Consider the following 24,814-nt stretch of genomic DNA (forward strand, 5'->3'; position numbering starts at 1 on the left):
ACATTATTATCTGTAATTCATAGCCTCAGGCGAATGGTCAGGAGTGATGTCCGGTTTGCAAATGAATCATTCTTTTGTACTGGTTCTTTTTAGTGATCGAGATGAACCAAAATCGGACTGAACCATCTGAAACAGTTTGCGGCTTGAGATCTACAAGTTCAAAACTCACCTTTGGTCATTCCTGACAGTGACTCTGACTGGAAATGAGCTAATATACTGCCATTTATGTTCCTAACCTTAATAAATCATCAGGAGGAGTATTAATTTGTCTTGCCTGTATATGCTTTTTTTGACTCTCGGTCTGACACTCGGATTTGAGTGGCTTTTGATAAGGTCAAAATGCAGATATAGCATATTTTCTAGAAACAGTTTTAAATCAGAAGAACATAAAGACACATGATGATATTATGCTAAGTTTCTCTGTGTCGTTTGTCCTTGCTAATCGGTCGCCATTATCTGTAATACTTTAATGGAGAATCCATAGTAGCTGGAGAGGATGGTGTGGGTGAGTCAGAAGTAAGCTAAAGAAAAACATTGATTTTTATTTTAGTGAGTGGTTAATTTGCTGTTGTGTCTGTTAGTGTTCCTTCACTGATTAACTCCTAATGAAGGCTTCTGTTACCAAATTCACGGTGCAGTTTATCACTTCAGACAGTGACGCATCTGTTCTGAGCTGCAGGCTTACAGCTAGAGGTGCTGTGTGTCCTTTTAAAATGTGTTTTATCTCTCTTGCTGTTTGATCATTGTGGTGTGATCACTTTGGCTGAATGCATTTCATCTGCTGTCTGGTTATATACACGTGAACAAAAGATGGCTTTTGTTTTGTTACCTGACTTGTTATTGAGATACTAATAGAATTAACTCACAGATGGCCTCTAATGATCTCTCTATTTCTATTCCATTCTATTCTATTCTATTCTATTCTATTTCTAACAAGATCCATAGCAGGCCTTGTGTAAACTTTTAAACTGTTTGCTGTGTATGTTTGTGTTATTATCCTGTGTTCTCATATACATAATTCAGTTTGTATTGTAGCATGAGTATAAATAAATGCCAGACTCATTCTTAAACAGATCAAAATATGGTCACAGATGTTTTGAGCAGATAGATATTTATACAGGCTGACTGCCAACAATGACTCTGTCTTCAGTTATATAAATTATGGCTAGATGATATTACTTATCGCACATGTTAACAACCTGTCATATCTTTAATTTCCTGGTGAAATAACATTTTGTTTGTAACGTAAAGGCCGGCCCACACTAAAAGAATTATAAAATGTTATCAGATTTTTAAAATGTGAGATACCACACACATAACTCTAAAAAAAAAAAAAAAAAAAAAAAAAAATTATATTTAACTGTTTTATTCCTATAGTGTGTGGAGTGCCGTGATGTGACCAAGAGAGCACACACTAATGGATTTCATTCACAAACAACCAGTGTCCTGACTGTGAACACAAATCTCTCGTGATCAAACCTGACTTTAAAATTGGGCAAGAAAAAAATGCCAATAATTGTATTTGGACAGAAAGTTAAAAATTAACAGCATTTGTTTGAAAATCTTTTGCAACAATTTACTGTCACTTTAGATTAATTTAATGCATCCTTGCTGAATAAAAGTAATAGTTTCTTTAAAAAATTACTGACCACACATTTTTGAATGGTAGTTTATTAAAATATTGATTGCTTGTTGATAGCATCTTATTTAAATGGAAAATAAATTTACATTGGACCCAAAAGAAAACCCAGTGTAAACACAGTAAGGGGACTGAGGGGCCACACTTCATAAATCCACCACATGCCACTTACAGACAGAGAGAGAAAGAGAGGTAGGGAGAGATACATGGAGGACAGCTTGAAAAAAACTGAGTAAGGCACACTTGGTCACGTTTTTAAACATTGTAGCACATCCAGAACACGATTGAATAAGTTAAAGGACATCTACTCTGACTTTTTTGTCAGCACTTTAAATGAAGATGGACATAATCACAGAAATTAATGTGGTAGCTTTCTTTTTCTCTCTGTCTCCTCTTTGACATGTGCTGTCACTGCAGTGGGTGAAGAGCCCCATGGTGGAGTTTGTGCCCTGCTTGCGCCGCCTAGCTAGAGATGTTTTGAAAAGACCTGTCTCTCATAATGGACATTTAGTGGGGAATTTTTCACCATTAATACAATACTGAGGAACAGAAGTGGTATTCTTTAAAGTTCCGGAGAATCATATTCGTGTTTTATATTTCATGTGCCTACAGTAGTGTGTTTTTAATGCCAGATCATTAAACTCTTATCTGAGCTCTGAGCCTCTTTCTCACTCACTACCTCCATTCATTCAGCTATGGCAAGCCAGTTTAACATTATTCACTTTTGGATTACTAGGTATTAATTACAAAGAAAAAAACAGTGTTGTTTCAGTTTTCACTAGTTACTATACTTAAAATATTAAACTAATTTATGTACTTATTCTAATGGTGACTAGAAATAATTGAGTCGAAAGTTAATTATATAGTTAAATATATATTAATTATATACTAGATCTTATAAGCTTATTACCACTCCTGTCTTACTAGTAATTGTAAAATAATAGTGATCTGTGGTTCACATATCAGCTCACTTCTGACTAGTATTTTTTTCAGTTGTTATTGGGACTTACTTACTAGAACTATTCCAATAGTTTTACATTAGGTCCTTTCGCAACGCTTTAGTTCCAGAACTAAATGTATAGTACAAAAGTACTTGGACGATTTTGCGCGAACTATTTCCCAGTACCATTTAAAGGGTTGCATTCGCATCGACAGTGTGTACTAGGAAGTGACATAAACTGGTCGACAGTGAAATCATTTGTGCATAGCGTTCAACAATGAAAACAAAGAAGAACAACATTAACAACAGGTTGATAGAGGACGCTGTGATCGGAGCTGTGTTTTTGTTGTGTCTCGCGGGTTTCACAATAATGGACATGGAATGTTGATGTAAACGTAAAGCAATTGAAAGAACAGAAAGGAGGACTAAGAAACTCCAATGACAACTGGCAGTGCTAAATTTGCTACAAATGCCTGCACTTCAGCGTCCGTATATTTATCGCTGTTCATCATACTTGTGATATAAGTTGACACAATGTTTACACTGTTACATGGTGTTTTAAATCATGGCGGGTGAGGGCGTTTTCGTACGTGTTTGGCCAATCAATGTCTATTTGCGTCATGGGTAGTACCAGTTTTGTGCTGGTTAGACCCTGCTCTGGAGTAGGAGCTAATTTGGTTCTTGAAAAAGGCAGTCCGGTACTAAAGTCCCCCAAAAGTGGGTAGTTCCACAATTAGTTCTGGTACTATGAAAAGGTTCCTGCGGTGCGAAAGGCCCTAATAATACTGGTACTTGTACATGAGAGACTTATATGCTTAGCTTATATATCGATCCGACTAATGTCTAGTCAGAATAGCTACTTCAGGTTTGTTAAAAAAAAAAAAAAAAAAAAAAAAAAAAAAAAAGTAAAATTTGATGTTTAAAGAAGAAATTTGTATAAAACTAGTATTGCTACTAAGAAAAGTGCAATAGATACTAGTAACTGTTTGAATAGTTAATCATAACTTATCAATGAATACTAGTAGGCTAATGAAATGCTACTAGTAAAACTATAGAAACTGATAAAATATATACTGTTTAGAAGTTAATAGTTGATATGTGAAGCACAGAACCCCATATGAAATGATTATGTACTACAGGTTAACTGAATAGATATTACAGGGCTTATTGGGTTTCTGTAGTTATTAAAAACTAAGTATAGCTACTATTAACCTACGGTAGAAAGTAAAAGTAGTTAAGAGAATGAATGATACAGCAGCTTTCCATAGTCAGCCTGCATTCAAACGAGGTGGCACTATAGCTGAACATCCAGTGCACCTACCGCGCATGCCTCTTCCTTGCACTGACCGGACGCGACGGTGCCTATTTTTTTCTTCCCTTCCATCATCATCATCATCATCCCTCTCTCTTTCTCAGGAGATGATGCTCGGCTCAGGCACACCTGCTTTTCACCTCTCGGCTCAGGCTTAAGTGTCATTCCTCCAGGTTTTCCGTCAACCTTCCCTGCGGTATTCAATCAGAGCTGCCTGTGTCGGCGGCTGATCCTCCTCTTTATTTTCCTCTCCCTCCTCCCTGCTCTGGGTGAGGGCTGCCGGGGATGGAAGCCCGCGCTGGTCCCCTTTTCATGGACTCGCTCTTGACGGCTATTCTCATCCGCGCTCTATCTCAGAGGTGCTGACTGAAAAAAACATGCCGTTGAAATGGAAAAGCGGTTCGCCCGTCAGCTGGAAATTTCCCGTGCCCGTTCTTAAAACGTCCAGGTCCTCCCCACTCTCGCCAGCATACATGTAAGTAGCTGTGATGTTAACGCGTCGAAGTGCGTGTATTAAAATGTCACCGTCACTAACTGAGGGCGCGTGAGTGTGTTTATCTTCCGTCTTTAGTCGTTCATTAAGGATGCTGCTGCTGTGCTTGTTTCGGGGTCGGTGTCGCCTCCTGTCGTTTCTGTAACCTAATTGTGAACGTTTAGAGAGGTTTTGAGACCCATTTAATAACGTTTAGCGTGCTTCCGCGCGCCGCCTAGTTTTCTATGATCCACAGAGGATTTTCATGTGCTTTCTCTGCTATTTCTGAGTCCTTCTCACGGCTCTGTTTATGAGCTCTAGTACGCACCGGGCCGAGATAACAGCCAGCGGAGCAGGCTTTTGTCTTGGCGTGCTGTGTGTGCTGGATTCTTGCGCTTGTGTAGTGCGGTGGGGGCCCGGTGGGCTGCTGGAGGATGCAGCACTGATGCTGGATGATACACGGTACATGACCGCTAGCGCTTCCGCTCGGCACGATTAACACACCAGTGCACGACTAACTTCAAATGTGTACTAGAAAAGCAGCAGTCTTTAACACGATCTTCTGTGGATCAGCGCGCACTAGATGCTGTACATCAGTGCCCAGTAGAAACAAACCCTTTAAGAAAACCTTTTATTATTGTAGATGTTTTCTTACTTTATTTTTTTTCTCCTAGCGGTTTCGAACCAGTGCACCACCAAGCCACTGAATTTAATAAGACATATTAATATAAAAATGAGTTTTTGTCCCTTTGTCAACAGCCTTGTAAATAAAGGTTTTAATTGATTAAATGCTGTTGTATATCATGTTCAAGATTATGTAGTATAAAAAGTTAAATTCACATTTACTTGTAAAGTGCTTTTCACACTGCATATATAATGCCTGAGGTGACTGAGTCATGTGATGAGATTTTGTACTCATGAAGTCATGAAGGGGAGTCCATCCTCTGGCAACAAAGTAATGTCCATATGGCAATAATATACAGCTCTAAAATAATACACGTTATGTGGTTAAAGTCATGTATTCAGTTAAACAAAATGATGCTGTCCTTCTACACATTAAGGGAATAATTACAGTGATTGTAATGTAATTATTTGGCAGTTTTGAAATAGTTTTTGAAATGGATAAATATATATACACTGTACTGCTGTTTATCTCTTTTTATTTGTTTTAGATCTTAATTTTCCTCAGGCACAAAATTGAAACCATGACCAGCTATTTGCATGAGTGATTTGAGAGTTAACTGTGAAGCGAGAGTTTAAGGCGATGATCTGTCTTGATAATCATGGGTTATATCCATCTTCGTTGGAAAGTGGTTTTGGTAGTTCAGTTCAATTCAAGTTAAAGGCTGGATCTGAGAAAATGCCTTGGTTGTCTCTTTTGTTTTGTTTATAGTTTCTGTCTTTCTTAGTCTCTCCAGCCATAACGCTAATGTGCATATACAGTCCTCATAAATTTCCCATTGAGAATCAATAAACAATGTTTATGTATATGTCTCTGTATCTTCTCAGATTTAAGGTTAGGAGTTGTGGATTACAGTGTTGAGTTTCCGACCCTGCTGTCGCCCCTCCCAGTCGAATTTTGCCCAGTAAAAACAAAGTCTATTTTTACTGCTTTGGCTGTGTGTTGTGTGTGATTACAGGGTGAGCTGTGGTCTCTGTATTTCTTAATGGGAAGAAAGATGCCTCTTGGACACATGAATCATTCTCTTTTTTGTGTGTGTGTTTTCAGAGAGAAAATATTGAACAACAGGATGTTTTTGCCAGCTGCTAAAAAAAATAGAACTAGGGGGAGTTTGTACATTCACACACCAAAGATGAACTATGAAGTTTCAATAATCGTTTACTTCTGTAAGAATAGAGAAGGCACACCACAACTATAACGACACAGAGTAACAATATCAAAGCAATCTCTTTCAGAATTATTTTTTCCAACCAATCAGAATCGACCTAACTTAATGAGCTTGAGCATTTAAAGCAGCAGATGACATGTAGCACACACTTTTAATACACAGAATATTATCATATTGCTGCTCCACACAAACTCATCTCTTCATCTGCTCTGAGTTTGGGTTGCTTTAACGTGCATTGGAGAACACAACATGCATCAACCATCTTCCCATACTTGTAATGAGAAGCACTTATCAACAAAAGAGATGCTTTAAGGGCTCCCTGCAGTCAAAAAATCTGTCAAAAGTTTGTATAATTTTTTGAAAATGAAGAAATTAAGACAGCCATAAAAACTAGTATTGTAATTTTGCAGTTGTCATGTAAAATATATTTTTTTAAATAGATCTTTTTCATTTTACAGTGAATCAAATTTGATTCCCCTACACCGTACCCCCCCCCCCCCCAAATTATGCAGCCCTTATATTGTTATAGCTGCTATTGCTGGTGTAAATGGACTTGAAGTTTATACATTGAAGTTTCCCCCCTTAAAAAACATGGATGTTGTTCCAAAGTTAATGTGCATGTGGTGTTAGGAAGGTGAGGTTCATTTAGTTGCATGCACTCCTGAAGTATTACCTCACTTCTAAATATACCCGCTGCCTGTAGTGAGGATTTTACGCTCGGTAGGGCAAGGGAGAGGTATCCATACTCAATGAAATACTTACACAATAAATTGTAAACAATTTTAAATGGACTGAGTAAGAACAAGCATGCATCACCACAAAACTCAAGCACACAGTCCTTAGGACCCATTCAAGAATTTTTATATTTGTGACTTGAAGGATTCTTGGGTTTCTCCTTAAACGAGTGATGAGGAGTGACAGCCGGAGAGCTTCTGCCGCAGGGGGGAAGAGAATGACGCACGCATGGGTGTGTGTTTGTGTTGTCAGGTGAAGACGGTAGACAGTCATGACAGATCTAAAGTCCTGCTCATCTGCTGCTAAAAGGACCTTGGCCTTGACCTTGGTTCACATTATGATGAAGTTTAACCTGAAAATTTTGGTAGCAGGGTCATCCAGGATATTCAGGGTGTGTTTGTTTTGCTGCCAGCACTTGTCTAATGTGCTTTAGTCTCCTGTGAAGACAGTGTCAAACACACAGAAATGTCGACAGGAACAGACAGCAGTTCGTCCTTTTCACATTCACCTTTCACGCTGGATTCTCTCTGTTTCAGCTTTTCTTTTCTACCCTGTGATCTCAGATGAAAGGATGGGATGTGTCAGACTTCTTGCTGCTGCAGATTGGGAGAAGGCTGCTTTATTAATTTTTATGTGTTTTGATTTTTGTACAGTAACTTTCAGTCAAAATTCTGTTTGGAGGCCACCAGCGTTTTTTTTTTTGTTTGTTTGTTTTGTTTTATTTTTTTTTGTTTTTTGGTGTTTAAAGGTGTAGTTTTAAAAAATGACATTGAAGATCAGTTTCTTCCACACTGAACTGAAAGTAGAGATGGCACCCTGCATGCTGAGTGTTGTTTCTGTACAATCCAATGAATTAATATTTAAAATTATTCCAGTAAATAAGATTTTCATAGGATATTGCTTGTTTGATATCAAATATTTATTTTTACAGATGTTAAAATGTTTTTCCACACTTTGTTTATATGTAAAAGGACATCACAAAGTGTCATTTATTTTTAATATTTTGTTTGCTTTGGGTGTGAGCTCAAAGAAATTTATTTTCATTTTTTTATTTTTTTTTTTTTTTGGGTTTGAGATAATTGGGTTTTATTTTTTTTTTTTTCTTTTTTTTTTTTTCAAAATGTGTGCATTTGTTTAACTTCAAAACAAATTTCCCTTAACTATAAGTGAAGTTTGTTTTCTGATCGGTGTTGAGGACTGTTTTGAGTATTAATATAGTGGTACAGATCCCGAGTATATTTATTACAGACAGACTGTTGGTAGCTGTTTTGATCATGTGACCTCACCAGCTCCCACTGTGCCACACAGAATGACATGTGAGCAGAGTCCAAAATTATCCAAACCTGCCAACAGTGGGTGATTTAAGAAAATGTACTGGTCATGAATATTTTTAATGGACATGAAACTCTATTAGGTATTATTTTAAAAAGTAGCAATTATAACCTTGGCATTATATACACCTCCATTTAAAAGTTTGGGGTCAGTAATATTCAGCAAGGATGCATTTGATCAAAAGTGACCATAGAGACATTTGTTACAAAGGATCTATATGGATATAAGGATATATGTTTCAAATACATGCTGTTTTTATTAATTGATATAATGAATAGAATTCTATTTATATTCATCTATTCATCAACTTTATATTCATCAAATTATTCTCCTGGAGAAAAAAAAGCAGCACAACTGTTCTTAACATTGGGAATAATAAGAAATGTTTCTTGAGCACCAAATCAGAATATTAGAATGATTTCTGAAGGATCATGTGACACTGAAGACTGGCATAATGATGCTGAAAATTCAACTTTGATCACAAGAATAACTTGTGTTGTAAAATAATAAATGTAGCCTTGGTGAGCATAATAGACTTATTTAAAAAAAAAACATACTGGCTCCAATCATGGGAAGAAAAAATAAAAATGATAATAATAATAATAATGCAGCATACTGTTTCATATCTTTTAGGTAATGTTTATGGCACACAATTTCCCTGCTTTTGGCCGATGAGTTAAAGTTCATTTCAGGCCCTGCAGTTCTTAATAAAGCTGTACCAGCCAAATGTTGAGTAACTCCCAATCCCAAAGCCAATTTTTACTTTCATTTGGCACTTGGTAAGTGTTAATTCTGGGCACTGCATGTGATTTGTATTAATGGGATTATATTGAATAAGTCAGTTTTGCAGTAGTGTGTTGTTTGGTGTAAGCAAAGTCCCTTTAAGACAAATCATGTCACTCGGGGGCCATCTTTGAAACGCCTCTCGGGCATCTAAGTGCAACTCCTATCTCTTTGAATGGGAAAACATCAAATTCTACAAAACTGTTCACTAGGCTTGCGATTAAATTTCATATTTGAAATCACCAAATAAATCTGATAACAACTGTGTCATAAATGTTGTTTATTTTGCTCAAATAATGTTATAAAAAGCTTATTATTCAGGCTAGATCAGCCAGTGCACATGTGCAGTCCTGAGCACACTTTTCAGAAGGCTGACTGTTTCTATAGCAACCGGGACACTTCTTACGGCTGCTGCAGTGGTGCGCAGACTTTACCGATTAGCGATTGGCTCCTTCATTCGGAAGGCGGGGCTTCCTGCGATTGAGCGGCCATATTGAGCGTTGCATTTTTCCCCATTCAAAACTATACAAGTGACATGTCTTGGGTATTCTGTAGTCTTTGGTATAAGTCACTAGTGCTCTTTCCAGTCAGGAGACATAGTTTCTTTCCTTTTGATTTCTTACATTAGTTGTACTCCAACACCTTCACTGCTGCCTCTAAGCGTAATCCCCCCAAAAACTGGAACCAATGTGACACGCACACCATACGTTACATTATCAAAACCATATTCATCATCTAATGAGTCTGCACTTCCTCTGACATTAACCTGACGGAAGACAGAAGATTTGTCAGACTTTCTCTTTCTGACCTACCATCCCTCTTTTTGTATCCATCTTTATTTATTCACTTCTGCTCAATCTTTATGCATCAGAGAGGAAATGCAGGAATCCAATTTTCACCTCAGGATCACCTCAGATGGGGAAGAGGTTGGAGAAGAGGGTCAGAAGGAGAGGAAGAAATGAGCAGAGGATGAAAGATGAAGAGAATGAGACCGGAGAAGGAAAGAGGAATAGGTGTTGTGAAGGTTGAGGATGTTTGGTAAGAAGAAAATGCGTGAAGGTGAAGTGGCGGAAAGGAAATGGAAGAAATGCCGTGCAAAATATGAAGGCAAAAAAGAAATGAAATGGAAAAAGAAAGCATGGTCCTCTCAATATCTTGCTGCTTTTTAGCTTTAGTTTACTGTATGATCAACTCAGATCCAGTTTTTTGAAGTTCAGTTAGCATTGTATTTTTTTGAGTAGTGTTTTCAAATGTGTAAATGCAGTAATGCTGATATATCTCCTCAGTCTGTTTATCTCGTAAGGTTATAGTATTTATAAATCCATTATTTATAACACTGAGTGAGGCACTCCTTTACATAAATTCACAAAAACTGAATAGATGATCATTTCTGATTCTGAGCGTAAAACAGATGCAGAACTTCTGCAGCAGATGGCTTGTGTTCATCTCTCTGCATGTGTGACAAAAATAAAGCATAGCTCCTTTGAACCCAGTTTAAGGTCGGAACAATTCATAATTGCAGCAGCTGGACGTCCCTGAGTGGTCACGTGATGATGTATAAAAACAGCAACACATGTGATCTATTGAGTCGGGCCTCATGTTTACCAAAGCCATGCTGCAAATGCTGACTCGTTTTGCGATTAATAAGCATATTGTTTCATTGAAAAATGATTGAAGTGTTACAGGCACAGATTTAGGTTCTGTTTAAATGTGAATCACATTGATGAAGGAATGGTGAGCAGCCCTTGGTCAAGTACAGAGCGGATACTCTGAAGTTTGACTGTAATTACCATCATATATCTGTGTGTTTGAATCAAAGATTTCATGCTAACTTCAAAAAAAGAGGCAAAGAGATGAATGCTGCTTGTTTCTCTCAATAACTAATGGAAACAACTCAACCCATTATTTGACTACAGAAAGGTCTGCACAACATTATGGGAGTGGAAACACAGGCACTAGCAAATGCACTGGGTACGCTTCAGCACACACTCGTCCGTAAGGGGCCTTTATGCACAATGTAAAATGGCAGATGTGAGATGCTTGTTTATAGTTTGGGGAAATTAAGTGAAAAATGTTGAGCTGCAGGGATCTCAGTTTTTCCCACTTGGATACGTTGTTAGGTTGTTTTTGTTTATTGCGTGACATTTGTGCTGTATGGTACTATTTAGTGACTGTGACTTCAGCTCTGTTTACACTGAATCACATCTGAAATCAACCTTACCGTTCTGTCATCACAGTTGTTCACAAGTGTCAGAAATGTTTCATAAAAGTGTAATATTGAGCCGATTTTTATTTATTAATATACATTTTGGTTACATTTAGTTTTCTAATGAATGAGGCAATTTATATACATAGATTTCTCTATTCATAATTTTTTTTATATATAATTAATTAAATCACTGCAGTTTTTATGATGTTATATGCATTTTAAGGCTTGGAATAGAATATTAAGAAAATACATCAGATATATTTGTTTAAAAACAATACAAAGGGCTTTATGAAGAAATTAATACTTTCAGTAAGGATACATTAAATTGATCAGAAGTGGCTTTTTAATTTACCTTTATTTAATTTTTCTAAAAATATGAGAACATTCACTGTATGGCAAAAGTCTCAATTCAGGTTAAGTATCTATCAAATTAAATTGCGTCATATTTTCAGGTTATTCTGTAATATGGATACCCTAGGGTTTTATAATGGGGGTCACTTATTTGGGGACTTTTTAAAAATACTTTTTATCGTTATGTTTGACATTCAACATTTTTGATACTGATTCCAGTGGAAATATTTTACTTTTAAAATGTATGTATTTTGCCGTTGCACCATCCTCTTCATGTGCATAATTTGGACTGTATTATTTGTTCCTCCCTAATTTTGAACAGAAACAGATTCTTGTAGCCTGATTTGTTCCTCCCCCTTTTTTAACTTTTGTCATCTGGCCGGCGCTTCAGAGCCGCAAATACCAGGACAGCCAGGCACAAGAACAGTTTCTTCCCCCAGGCAATCTACCTCAGTAACAGTTAAATGTTCCCCACTTATGCAATAAAAATGTGCAATATCCTTATATTTATTTGTTACCCCTCCATCCTGGTACATCCCTGCATCTCACTCTATTCTATTCCATTATCATCTAAAGAACAACTGTTCTAACAATTTTTTTTATTTTTTTATTTTGTAATATTTGTCTTTTTTTTTTTTTTTTTTTGTCTGTGTGTTGTTGTTGTTGTCTCTGTGTACTGGAAGCTTATGTCACTAAAACTATTTCCTTGTATGCGCAAGCATACTTGGCAATAAAGCTCTTTCTGATTCTGATGTGCTTGTTTGATCTTGTTGTTTCATGCTAATCTGTCAGTATCTGAGTCTCTGTATCATCACCCTTTCAATCAACACTCCAATCTCTAAAATCTGTTTGTGTGTGTCACCGAGCAAATCTGAGTTGCCATGTGAGTCACGCACACCCTGGCATGAAAACGGGAGGATTTTTCTGGAATTTAAATATGCATTAAAACAATACAAAAAAAACCCTCCACATTCCTGCCCACAAATCACACACTCATACATGCACTTTCACTCCAGTAGTGCGAAGCCACACACACTCTCCTACACTACGTGATAAAATAACGAGTAGCAAATTAGTCACCTTATTCATCGACAAAATGACATCAGTAATCTTTAATCAGATGTTAACTCACTTAAAAATTTAATCCCACCACAAATGGACAATTCAGCTTTAAATTCAACTACAGCAAGGACACATAATATTGATCAAAAGTGACAGTTAATACTTTAACATTGTTACAAAAAATTCTATTCAAATAAATGCTGTTCTTTTGAACTTTTTATTCATCAAAGAATGCTAAATGGTTGCAAAATATTAAGCAGCACAGCTGTTTTTAACTTTGAGCACCAAATCAACATATTAGAATGATTTCTGAAGGATCATGAAGAATGAAGACTGGAGTAATGATTGTTAGAATTTCAGCTTTTCGGTCACAGGAATAAATTGCATTTTAAATTGTAATAATATTAAACGTCATTTCTATTCTTTCTGTATTTGAGTACATAAATTCAGCCTTGCTGAGCATAAAATACTTACTTGAAAATGTTTTTAAAAAGTCTTACCGGCCCCCAAATTTGAACAGTTGTGTAAGTGCCTCAACATAAATCTGAGCTTGCTTCACATTTTGGCCTTGAAACTCATTTGCCTGCTAGGCCTCCATTGTAAGTGCATTACTGCATTTCCTTTATCTTATAACCTGAGGGGAGAGTTGACGTGATAACGTGAGGTAATTGACAACATGACATGGCTATATACTGTCAAAAGAGCTTAAGCTGTTCCTGGAAAATTCCCGTAACCCTTTCCTTGATTTAAAGTCGTCGTTCACTATAATGTCTTTTTAGGAAGAACAGTTTAGAAAGGGCACAACAGAATGCCAGCATATATTCAAATATCAAACCATTATATCTCTCTCTCTCACTCTCTCTATTTTTACCCATTTGCTAATGTTTGATGTGTCATTATCAGACAGACCTCAGGTGGGTTTCTAATTCTCCTCTCTGAGGAGTAAATGCCCAGGGTGAAGGAACTGATTTGCAGAGATATGATCTGAATCAGGAGAAATAGAGAGCAGAACTGTGTGTGTGTGCGCCCTCAAATCCTAATTAACAGGCAGGGATCTCGTCCAGGAGAGTTGAAAAGGATGTTGGTTAATCGAAGCAGAATATGTTGAGGTCCGTGTGTGTGTGTGACAGGCCAGCTGTTCTACTGTCTCATTCAGTTCTGTTCTTCCTGTTCTCCATAATACAGAATTATTAAAGAATCCTGTTAAAGCTAATGCTCTTTTGCTTGCCCTGGTTCTTGATCTCTCTCTCTCTCTGTTCATCCATCTGTATCTCTTCCACTCTTTGCCATTTCATATCAAGTTGTCTTCATCAAGCTGATTTGCTTCACTACAATCATCATCATCAACTGTATCGGTAATTTAGAGGCTCAGATCAATTGAAACTACTTAATTGAATGTATACCCTCATGATTTCTCACTCTCTGTCAGTCCAGTTCTTGAGTTTGTCGATTGACACCTGTCACATCGGGCTGCATGTGTTTGCATGTTTTATGGGAATGTGCATGTATTTAGTGACGCTATATTTCTCGTTGTTTCTGGCAGCCACCAGCACTCGTTTGTGGTGTGGACCACCCACTCTCTGCTTGCTGCATCTCCAACCTATCACCTGACAGGGTAATGCACCAATCAGCTGCCTGTGCTTTGTGTCATGTGACTGTGCCTGCCATTTTTGGCGCCTCCTTTTTTTTAACCTCCTTTCATTTGACCTGCTCATTGTCTCATAGTGACACCCCTGACCTATTTGACCATCCTCTAGAGCTCAGTTGAACTGGGAATCATCTTTGTTCCTTCCTCACGATTCTATGTTAATACTTGGGTCATGATACATTACATATTATTGTTCTTGCTTGCAAAAGAGTGCAACTTTTTGGTTGCAAAAGTTGCACTTGGTTGCAAAAGAGTCTACTTTTTCAGTGGTTTTGGTGCTGGACTGTGTATTATTCCCATTAATTTTTTTCCATAGGTATTTTTAAAAATTATTTGTTAAAGATAAGCCATAAACCAAACCAAACGGCCACATAACAAATAACAGCATTACAAACTTTAATTTGAAGCAAAAAAGTATTTGAAAATCTATTACCACTATCCCATTAAGAATTGTGAATTACATAATTGAATTAAAAATGGAGAAATATGAATCTGTTGATTTGAAGATGTCGATTATTAGAAACAATTTATTTGACGTTTAATGCAATATATGTATGTATATGAGAGTGTGTGTGTCTGTGTGTGCAAATATTTAAGTAGTTTGAGATCTTAGGGGTTGGGTGCTCAAAGGTTTTTGGTTTTGAATTCTCTGATTGGTTGAGATTTCTTCACAGAATCATGGGTAATGTAGTTTTCCCTCGGGAATTCCAGTTAAACATGATGCATAAAAATACTTTACAAATTATTAAAAATGCCTTGAATTGGAAAATAAGTTCTACCAGTGTATTGATTCTGTATCGTGACATTAGTATCACAATACTACAGTTTTCTGACCCTACATCCTCTGACCCACATTCCTTTCAGCCAAGGCAGTGTGTATCCAGATGAAAGGGCGATACATCCTGGTTGGATATCCTGGTTAGATCTCATTGTTAAAACCATGAAGCTCGAAGCTGTGAGGGGAAGGTCTGTGAAATAAATGTCATAGTGCTGTGTTGATCATTGAAGTCCTGTCCCGAGGCCTCATTCATAAAACCTTTAGTTTCCATGTTAAAAGCTTGAGTACTTAGACAGAATTAATAAAACCATTCATAGTATATCTGCTGTTGTCCTGCGCACAGTTCTTCAGTAGTCTGAAAATACACAAGCTTTAGGAGCCATCTTTGCTAAGCCCCAGAGTAACCGTAAGAGCTTATTATGAGGCCTTTTTAATTATTCATCATTTAATATGCTTACAGGGTCCAGAATTAACACTCGCCAAGCACCAATTGTGAAAACGAATTAGATTTAGAAAGTAAATAAAACGGAGCCAGTTGGCTGGGAACTTTATTAGAAACTGTAGCATTGGAAGGTTTAAATCAAATTGCATTGACTGCTCACTGATGAAAGTGGCTTTGTCTTTGATTGTATTTATGTAAGTAAAAACTTACAATTAAACTTTATCTTGGATTTTGACATTTGCTGTTTTTACACCATTCCTGTTTATCTTTGGCTTGCTTTTGAGCTTGTTGTTTTCCTGAAGAATAAATCCTCCATCACAGGTATCTTGTAGGCTCTGTCAGGTTTTCTTTCAGGATTGCTCTGTTTTGCTGTATAATTTTACCCTCTCAAGCCTTCTTGGTGTGCAGAGAATCATCTCTTACGTATGATGCTGCAAGCAAAGTGGGGTCAGTGGTTTTCTGACTTGGTATGAGAGCCAAAAATCTATTTTAGTCTCATCCGATAGAACCTTCTTCCAGCTGTCCTCGGTGTCTCTCACAACCTGGCAAACTGTAGCAGAGATGTCATATGCCATTTTTGACCAGTGGCTTTCTCTTTGCTACTCTGTGCTGAAGCACCAGGGCAACCACAGAAGCTTGTAGATCTTTCAGAGTAATGATCTCTACGAGGTGGTGTCCCCCAGCGGTCTCTTTCTTACACTCATTTTAACCATACTCCAGTGGATATTCACTGACCTGGAAATATTCTTGTCCACCTCTTGACTTGTGCTTTTTAGTTTACAGAGGGGGTTAGTTGAAGGGGGTTAATATTTATCCATTTGTGTTTGTGTACAGTACCATTCAAGGGTTTGGGGTCAGTAAAAAACAAAACAAAAGGCTTTGTTTATTTGACCACATACAGTAAAAACAGTGAATTTAAAATAAGTGTTTTCTATTTTAATTCATTTTAAAATGTAATGTATTCCTGTGATGGCAAAGCAGAGTCATTAATTCAGTTTTCAATGTCACTCGATCCTTCAGAAATCATTCTAATCTGCTAATTTGGTAATATTCTGAAACATTTCTTCTTATCAATGTTGAAAACAGTTGCTCTGCTTATTATTTTTGTGGAAACAATGATATTTTTTCAGGACTCTTTAAACAGACGTTTCAGAAGAACAGCATTTATTTAAAATTGATTTTTTTTTTACATCAAAAAGTGTCTTCACTGTCACTTATAATAAATTTAATGAATCCTTGCAGAATAAATGTATTAATTTCTTTTTTTAAAAAATCATACAGAGTGTAGTAAAATGCATGTGAAATGTTTCTCTCATGACACAAATGTGAGGAACAAAATCCCAATTTGTCATTTTTGTGACCAGTGCCACTTTTCTGAGCAATTGAAATTGGCATCTCTTATGTGATGCTACCATTGACACTGTCACGTGCTGATTGTCACAAATATATTAAATATATACTTCAGTTATATCAGAAATAGAAAGAAGAAATCAAAAGAGATAAATGACTGTCTGGTTTTATTCCACTGTTATTTGCAGCAGTGGTTGATCTTAAAATGTTCTGACTGTTTGCTTTTTCACCATGAGGCTTGGAAAAGGCTGAGCCAGTTGACCGCAACATCTGAAAGAACATAGACCAGTTTAATTGGGTTTCATGATGCTTTTCTTTATACATGTGCCCTAAAAAGTAAGGTCAACAGGAAAAAACAAACAAAAGAAAAAACATTTTCTTGTCTTATTAGTAAATTGGCAAAACAACATTTCTCATGAATATTAGTTTTAGGTTCTTTACAGTAAGTTTCTGAAATCTTTGACCTCATGTTTGTTGTGTAACATTGTGTTAAACTTCTGCCATTCTACATGTGCTTTATGTTGTGAATGTTCAGTTGTGTATGTGTCTGTGCGACATGTTTATCATTTGAGGAAGGTTTCTGTACTGTACTCGTGGAGAAGAATCAGGACGCACCACATCTGTTTCACATCTAATGAATCAATATTGCGTTTACAGTCAAAACATATTTGATCTTTTCACACAGTGCTGTCTGTACCACTCTCACATTTAACAGATTATAACTGCATTTTAACCTTTCTTCTCTCTTGTTTCTTTCTCTGATGGCCAGATCACTGGTGGAAGATGATGATGCTCAGATGATGAAGGTGTCACTGGGATGCAGTGAAATGGGGCTCTCTTCCCACTTGCAGGCCGCAAAAACAGGAAACACACGCTTCTTTACCAGCAACACACACAGCTCTGTGGTTTTACAGGTAAGTGTGTGTGTGATTTACATATGTCTCTTACTAAATGTCGGTGTGGGTATGTGGGGTGTCACCATCTGCCATTCTGGCATCATGTCACACGTGAGAGTTTGTTTGTGTGTGTGTTCGGAAGAGACTGTGAAGGTCATCTCTGCTGTTACTGGCAGTCAGGCTTTAGTTCACACATAAAGATAGTAATATGATCATAATCCTCATCAGTGGTGGGCTCAGTCCTACCCAAGGTCCATGAGAACATTCATTAGCACCTATCTGTGGGTCACCTGATAAGTGCCAGCATGTGCTTGTGTGGGAACAAAGGTGAGAATTTAATTGGAATTTTCCAGTGAGTCATTGCAGACAGATCAATAAGTGAAGGTCACCTGATTCCCGCATTGGTTCATATTTATTTGGCCACTGTTGCATGATGTGGTGGTGCAAGAGGTGAACTGTGTTTATATGAACTTCAAATTGCAGTTTATTAGGATTGAATCAGTTTGTTAAATCGAAATTCCACGGATAAACAATATTTGAAAGAAGCTGCAGCTGATAACAGCCGCTCTCAGATGAAATCATTTCAATTTAAATCTGTCACATGGCACATGTGTCCTAAAACACAGCAGCTCTCACCCCCCTGCAGTATCACTGACTGCTGGAAAAATGATTTGATTCCTGTGATTTGATAGGAACCGGCACTCTTTTCATTTGATTGGATGTTTATCCCCAGGCTCTGTGTGTCCTCACACACCAAACATACACAGAATGAGAGCTGGTTTAGTGTGTTTTAGCATGTGTTTTTTGTTGTACATTCATTTCTTTTGTAAAAAAAAAAAAAAAAAAAAAGCTGCATATTTGTGATGAAAAAATGAGCCCAAATAATTTTTTTATTTTATTTTATTTATTTTTTGTTTAATTTTAACATTCTCATAATAATAATGATGATAATAATAATAATGTAAAAGTATCATTATTTTTAATATAGATTATTAATTCCATAGTGACCCAATATACATAAAGCCCACAAACACCTTCACACAGTGTTTGTAAATGTGGATGCCTCAACACAAAAGGCTTTTATTGTCAAATTAGATGCAGCAAAAGCATAGTGTTGTCATCTTTTACATTTTACATGTAGACATTTAGCAGATGCTTTTATCCAAAGTGTCTTATGAATGAGGCACATCACAAGCCAAGCTTTTAGTTTTAGATTTTGTGTCAGACGCTGATTTTATGAGGCAGGTAAAGACAGCCAGTTGGCTTTTCCACATTTATCATGCAGTTTGTCACAAATCATCCAGCCCTGAGGGTGTAGTACAGTGTTTGGTGCTTAAAAAGCTTATGTGTAATTTCAGTAAGTGTAGCACTGATTGGATTGTGCCTTATTTCATGTCCTATCACATGCTTGGCATTTGCTTTTGCACATGCTGCTGGATTGAGCATGACACAGCGGCTCTGAGAGAGAGAGAGAGTGAGAGTGTATGTGTGTGGACAATGGCTCTGTCCTTTTAATTATAGCTCGTCTCTGCCATGGGAGTCCATCTCTGCTCTAGTCCCCTCATGCATCTGACCTCCTATTCATTAATTAACCCCACAATCTTTTATTCAGAAATGACTCTCATGGGACACATAGTAATGATACAGCTACTTAATATTCACACTCTGTTTTTTTGGGTGATAACAACAGATTATATTGTGTTTTTGTTGATGTTTTTTTTTTCTCAAGAACATTTCGTTCAATCACTTTCCTCCTCCTCCTCAGTGAATTCATTAAGTCCATTACAGAAATGCCTGTCACTTCTCTTACTTCCTCTGTGTTTTATTTTCTTCTCTCCGTCTCTCAGGGTTTTGACCAGTTGAGGATAGAGGGCCTGCTGTGTGATGTCACGTTGGTGGCAGGAGATGGGGATGAGGCGTTTCCTGTTCACCGAGCCATGATGGCCTCCTCCAGCGACTACTTTAAAGCCATGTTTACAGGTGAGCGAGGGAACAAGACATGGGATAACAAAGGATTAGGTGAGGTGAAGCCAAGTTTCCAGATGAGGAAGGGATAAAGGAAGGAAGAAAAAAAAACGGAGGTGTTTTGGGACTGAAAGGTCAAAGTTTGACAGAAGAGTAAGAGAAAAGAGACTCCAGTTACAGACAATGTTGATGTACTGTACAATAGAATTTGGCTATACTGGATTGTTTTGGTTTTTGCTTAGTACTGTCCCTTTAAATCCTCTGTTGCTTTTATTTTAGTCTGTTAAACATGTAAATATCAGTAACATGTCAGTCTCATTTAGTCTCACCAGAGACTTTTCTTCAGAGCTTGATTCTCTCTCCATTCAACCCCTCCCTCACTCGGCCTCTCTCTCTCTCTCTCAGAAGCATACTCTGTTTCTTGAGAAGAAAGAACAAATCAAGAGAGGTAAAAAAAAAAAAAAAAAAAAGATAAGAAACAAGGGATTTGCTCGGGGTTATTTGGAAAAGCTTGTTCAGAGATAATTAGTTCAATGGAAAGGACTTCATTTCATTATTTGAATTGAATTCAGCTATTCCCTAAAAAATGGGTATTGTCTGAACAAGCCATTTATGGATTAGTTTTTAATGTAAAACTGTTATGAGAGAGCACTAAAACAATTCTAAAGAAGCAGTGTGTCCAGGGAATCCTCTTTCTTCAGGCTAACACCATTCCCTAGCTAGAGCTGGGGGAAATCAGTTTATCAATACATCATGATTCTGAATCAGTCCACAAAAATACAGAATTCAGTCAAGCTTACATTATTTAGTAAAGTGAGTTCCCGTTTAATTAAAAATATATAACAAACACGATTAATGTAACCATTTTAAAGAAAAAAGGATGTTTTGCTATAGCTTTTGGAGTAAGAGTGCCTATACCTCAGCGTGTGACGTCACAGGGTTGGTTTGCTCCGTTGGTCAATGAAGTAATATAAGCATTTCTTTACTTTTTGAACATGCAAATGCTATTTTAGCACAGAAATATTTTGGTTTTCACCATCATTTGGATGAATATTCAACATCAAACTGTCTACATCATTAAGTTTTGATAGTGCTATCCCAAGCATTGTTTTCACGATGTGAGGTGGATTTTAAACAAACAACACACAATATGTGGCATCTTTGTTCTGTCAGACCTTTCAGACGTATTTGCATTGCACTGGCTCGTTCACAAATAGTGATATGTAACATTTTTTATGTTCATCTGCGAATACAGTTAGCTTACCTGATGTAAACAGGATGCTAAAACCAGTCACCTATCTGAACGATCGGGCCAGTGCTGCTTCCTCAAGAACATTTTTTGTTCTCACATGTTTTAAGTCTTGTCAGTTTAAACATTAAAGTGTTTTAAGCCATTCAAGCATGAGATCGTGCTACCAGTTTTTTGCACACAAATGCACGCAATAAGCCACAGTTCTGTTCTCTTTCTTGTCTTCTTAACCAAATGCACACAATATTATGTCAAAAGAACATAAAAAGAGAAATTATTAAATAGCACAACTCTTTTTGACATTGATAATAATACATTTTCTTGAGTAATAAATCTCAAAATGATTTCTGAAGGATCATATGACCCTGAAAACCAAAGTAATGACTGCTAAAAATTCAGCTTTGCAATCACAAGAATACGTTTAAAATTGTAATATTAAATGTTAAGATTGGACATTTTTTAAATTGTTATAAAGACTGAACTATGTAGTACTGAATTATGGAGTTAGACCATTACACAGTTTTTCACCATTTTTGTGTTCAGGATTTTTTTGGGCGGGTCTTAATGACGCACTGGAGCCACTGAGCATGGCCCCTCCCCTAGCACTATAATTACTAGAGCGTATTAGCCTCAGTGGTTTGTCAGCTCAGTCATGAGTTATTGGAATTACGTTAGTTACTACAGTTTGCTAGCTGTGCCTTTGTCACGTTAATATATATTACCTGGTTGTGATAATTTACAAAACAGCTTGGTCTTCTTGTTTAAATTTCCTAAAAATTATGATATCAAGATGAGAAAGATTAATTTTGTGAAGAGCCACTTTGATGGAGAGCTAAGGATCATGTCCAACACCCGCCTCTGCAGTGAACATTTTACACCAGATAGTTTTACAGACTTATTTTGATGGAGAGCTAAGGATCATGTCCAACACCCGCCTCTGCAGTGAACATTTTACACCAGATAGTTGGAAACCCAAGGACTGGTTGCAGCATTTTAGAGCAATACTACTTTTTTTTTTTTCAAGATTTTGATCACTTATTTTTAAAGATAGTTTTACAGACTTATTTTATTTACTTGGCAGTTTTTTATCATTAAAATTTGACTGGGTTAATAACACATTCTTCTGTGGGATAGTTTTTGAATTTTTTTTTATATATTCTTCTTTTTTTATAAGTTATTTCTTTGTTATATTTGATTATGTCAGGTCGTGCACAAACACACTAATCGTGTTCGGTTGTATATGGAATGTGTATATAGCTGAGTAATGTGCTGTATCTGTTTATAGGTCAGTAATATTTGTAAGCTCGTCAAAGTCCTGCTCACACGTGTGCCATGAGCATTTCTGTCACTCTCTTTCATTCTCCCCTTGTGTTCTACTTATCTTTGTTCTACTTATCTTTTTCTCTATCTTTTCTTCTGTCTTTCTCCATCTCTGTGTAGTTGAGGAATCACATCTGAATTAATGGAAGTGGTTTGATTTATTTCAAACGTGGCTCTTGAATAAGTGGCTAATTATCATGGTAAAGAGAATTGGTGACAGCTTGCAATGAGACTCACTTATCTTCTCTCTGTTTTCCTCTTTCTCTCATTCTCCTTATTGTTTCTGTCACTCTTCCCTCTCTGCCTTTGATCCGCTCGTTTGCAATGTTTTTTGGCAATCCCTCGCCCATTCTTTTCTTCCTCATTCTCTTCATCTGCTTTTCCCCTTTTTATATCCGTTTTGCTTGAATATGTCTTTGCACTGATTTTCTCTTACTTTCATCTCCTCCCCCCATCATCTCTTCCTCTCTTTCTCTTTTTTTTTTCCTCAGGTGGAATGAAAGAGCAGGATTTGATGTGTATAAAGCTGCATGGTGTAAATCGAATAGGGCTAAAGAAGATTATAGACTTCATTTACACCGCCAAACTCTCTCTCAACATGGAGAACCTACAGGACACCCTAGAGGCTGCTAGCTTTCTCCAGATCCTGCCTGTCCTTGACTTTTGCAAAGTCTTTCTCATTTCTGGGGTAGGACACTGTTCAAAATGTTTGAAATGAGAAAGCTTTTATTCTGCAATGTAATTTGTAATGTTAAAACACAGTTCCTACCTCCTCTTAGGTGTCGCTGGACAACTGCGTGGAGGTGGGGCGCATCGCCAACACCTACAACCTCACAGAGGTGGACAAATACGTCAACAACTTTATCCTGAAGAATTTCCCCTCGCTACTTGGCACCGGCGAGTTCGTCAAACTTCCTTTCGAACGTCTAGCGTTTGTGCTCTCCTCCAACAGTCTAAAACACTGCAGCGAGCTGGACCTGTTCAAATCTGCGTGCCGCTGGTTACGCTACGAAGAAGGCCGAATGGAATACGCCGCCAAGCTCATGCGCAATATCCGATTCCCCCTAATGAGTCCGACAGAACTCATAAACCACGTACAAACTGTCGACTTCATGCGTACGGACAATACTTGTGTTAATCTTTTATTAGAAGCCAGCAACTACCAGATGATGCCATACATGCAGCCGGTGATGCAGTCGGAACGAACTGTCATCCGTTCAGACAATACCCATTTAGTGACACTAGGGGGCGTGCTACGGCAACAGCTGGTTGTAAGTAAAGAGTTGCGACTTTTTGACGAAAAAGCACATGAATGGAAGGCACTTGCACCCATGGACGCCCCGCGCTACCAGCATGGGATCGCAGTGATCGGGAACTTTTTGTATGTGGTCGGGGGACAGAGTAACTATGACACGAAAGGTAAAACAGCTGTGGATACCGTGTTTCGATACGACCCGCGGTATAACAAGTGGATTCAGGTGGCGTGTCTGAATGAGAAGAGGACCTTTTTTCATCTGAGCGCTCTCAAAGGACATCTCTACGCTGTGGGCGGGAGAAACGCTGCAGGAGAGCTGGGTGAGTCAGGAAGGGATTTTAGTGTCACAGCAGGAGACAGATTTCCAAGGGACACGCTGTGCCTCAGTTGTTGACATGTTTTGTAAATATAACATTAATAGGTGTCTTCAAGCGCTAATTATGTGTGGATGCAAAAAAAAAAAAATGAAATGCTTAAAAGGTCTTGGTATTTTTGGTTGGTCCTAATTTTAGAAAGATTTGACTTGATGCTGAAGGAGAGCCGGTTTGTCAGTAGTGCTGCCCCCTAAGGGGTGTTGCTAATCATTTCAGTTGTTCTCAACTGGTGGGCCGTGACTCAAAATCCTTTCATCACTTCTGTAGAAGCTAGCATAATTAGGTAGATACCAACATGGACAGGATACTTGACATCACCTCCACCTTCAGAACCATGGACAAAATTACGCAAGATCAAAAATTACAGCTACATTAAATGATGGTTTAGATGCAGTGAGGTTAAACATGGTTTGTGCAGACACCATTGTGTTTTGTGATGCAATGTAGAGCACAGATAGAGGTTCTATCCATCAGTTGTTCTTTGGTTTAACACAGATCTGGATGTGAGCTTGCAGTGCATCAGATCGGCGAAGGCTGTCATATCACTGGAAGATTGAGCAATGACATTTAGATGAAACATCATTACTTAAATTAAATAAATAAATGTATGCATGGATGAATTGTTCAAAATAAGATCAAAAAGATGCATTTAATATAATAAAAAAAAATATATATATATATATATATATATATATATATATATATATATATATATATATATATATATTTGATTTTCCATGTTGCTGAAGGTCCGTTTTCATATCGAGCCTTCATCATGATAATAACTTTACTGCATATCGTTGACCATGTGTGGATAACTGTAATATTAATATATTTACATTTTTTTTTTTT

General features: G+C 37.3%; 1 protein-coding gene across 6 annotated transcripts in view; it reads left to right on the forward strand.

The window, feature by feature from the left end:
• LOC109090703 (kelch-like protein 13) overlaps positions 1 to 24,814 on the forward strand; it is a 44,321-nt gene that overhangs the window by 13,558 nt on the left and 5,949 nt on the right. For 2 of the 6 annotated variants that reach the window (XM_042756446.1, XM_042756447.1), the window contains exons 3-7: positions 14,229 to 14,300; positions 17,673 to 17,817; positions 19,647 to 19,779; positions 22,825 to 23,021; positions 23,113 to 23,908. In XM_042756446.1, the coding sequence (XP_042612380.1) occupies positions 14,229 to 14,300; positions 17,673 to 17,817; positions 19,647 to 19,779; positions 22,825 to 23,021; positions 23,113 to 23,908 (1,343 nt within the window). Of the gene's footprint in view, positions 1 to 3,993; positions 4,367 to 14,228; positions 14,301 to 17,672; positions 17,818 to 19,646; positions 19,780 to 22,824; positions 23,022 to 23,112; positions 23,909 to 24,814 lie in introns of those variants that run through there. The other 4 variants (XM_042756449.1, XM_042756450.1, XM_042756445.1 and 1 more) reach the window with 3 other exon arrangements.

The sequence above is a fragment of the Cyprinus carpio genome, chromosome A5 (assembly GCF_018340385.1).
Source record: "Cyprinus carpio isolate SPL01 chromosome A5, ASM1834038v1, whole genome shotgun sequence".
In the NCBI taxonomy this organism is placed as follows: domain Eukaryota; kingdom Metazoa; phylum Chordata; class Actinopteri; order Cypriniformes; family Cyprinidae; genus Cyprinus; species Cyprinus carpio.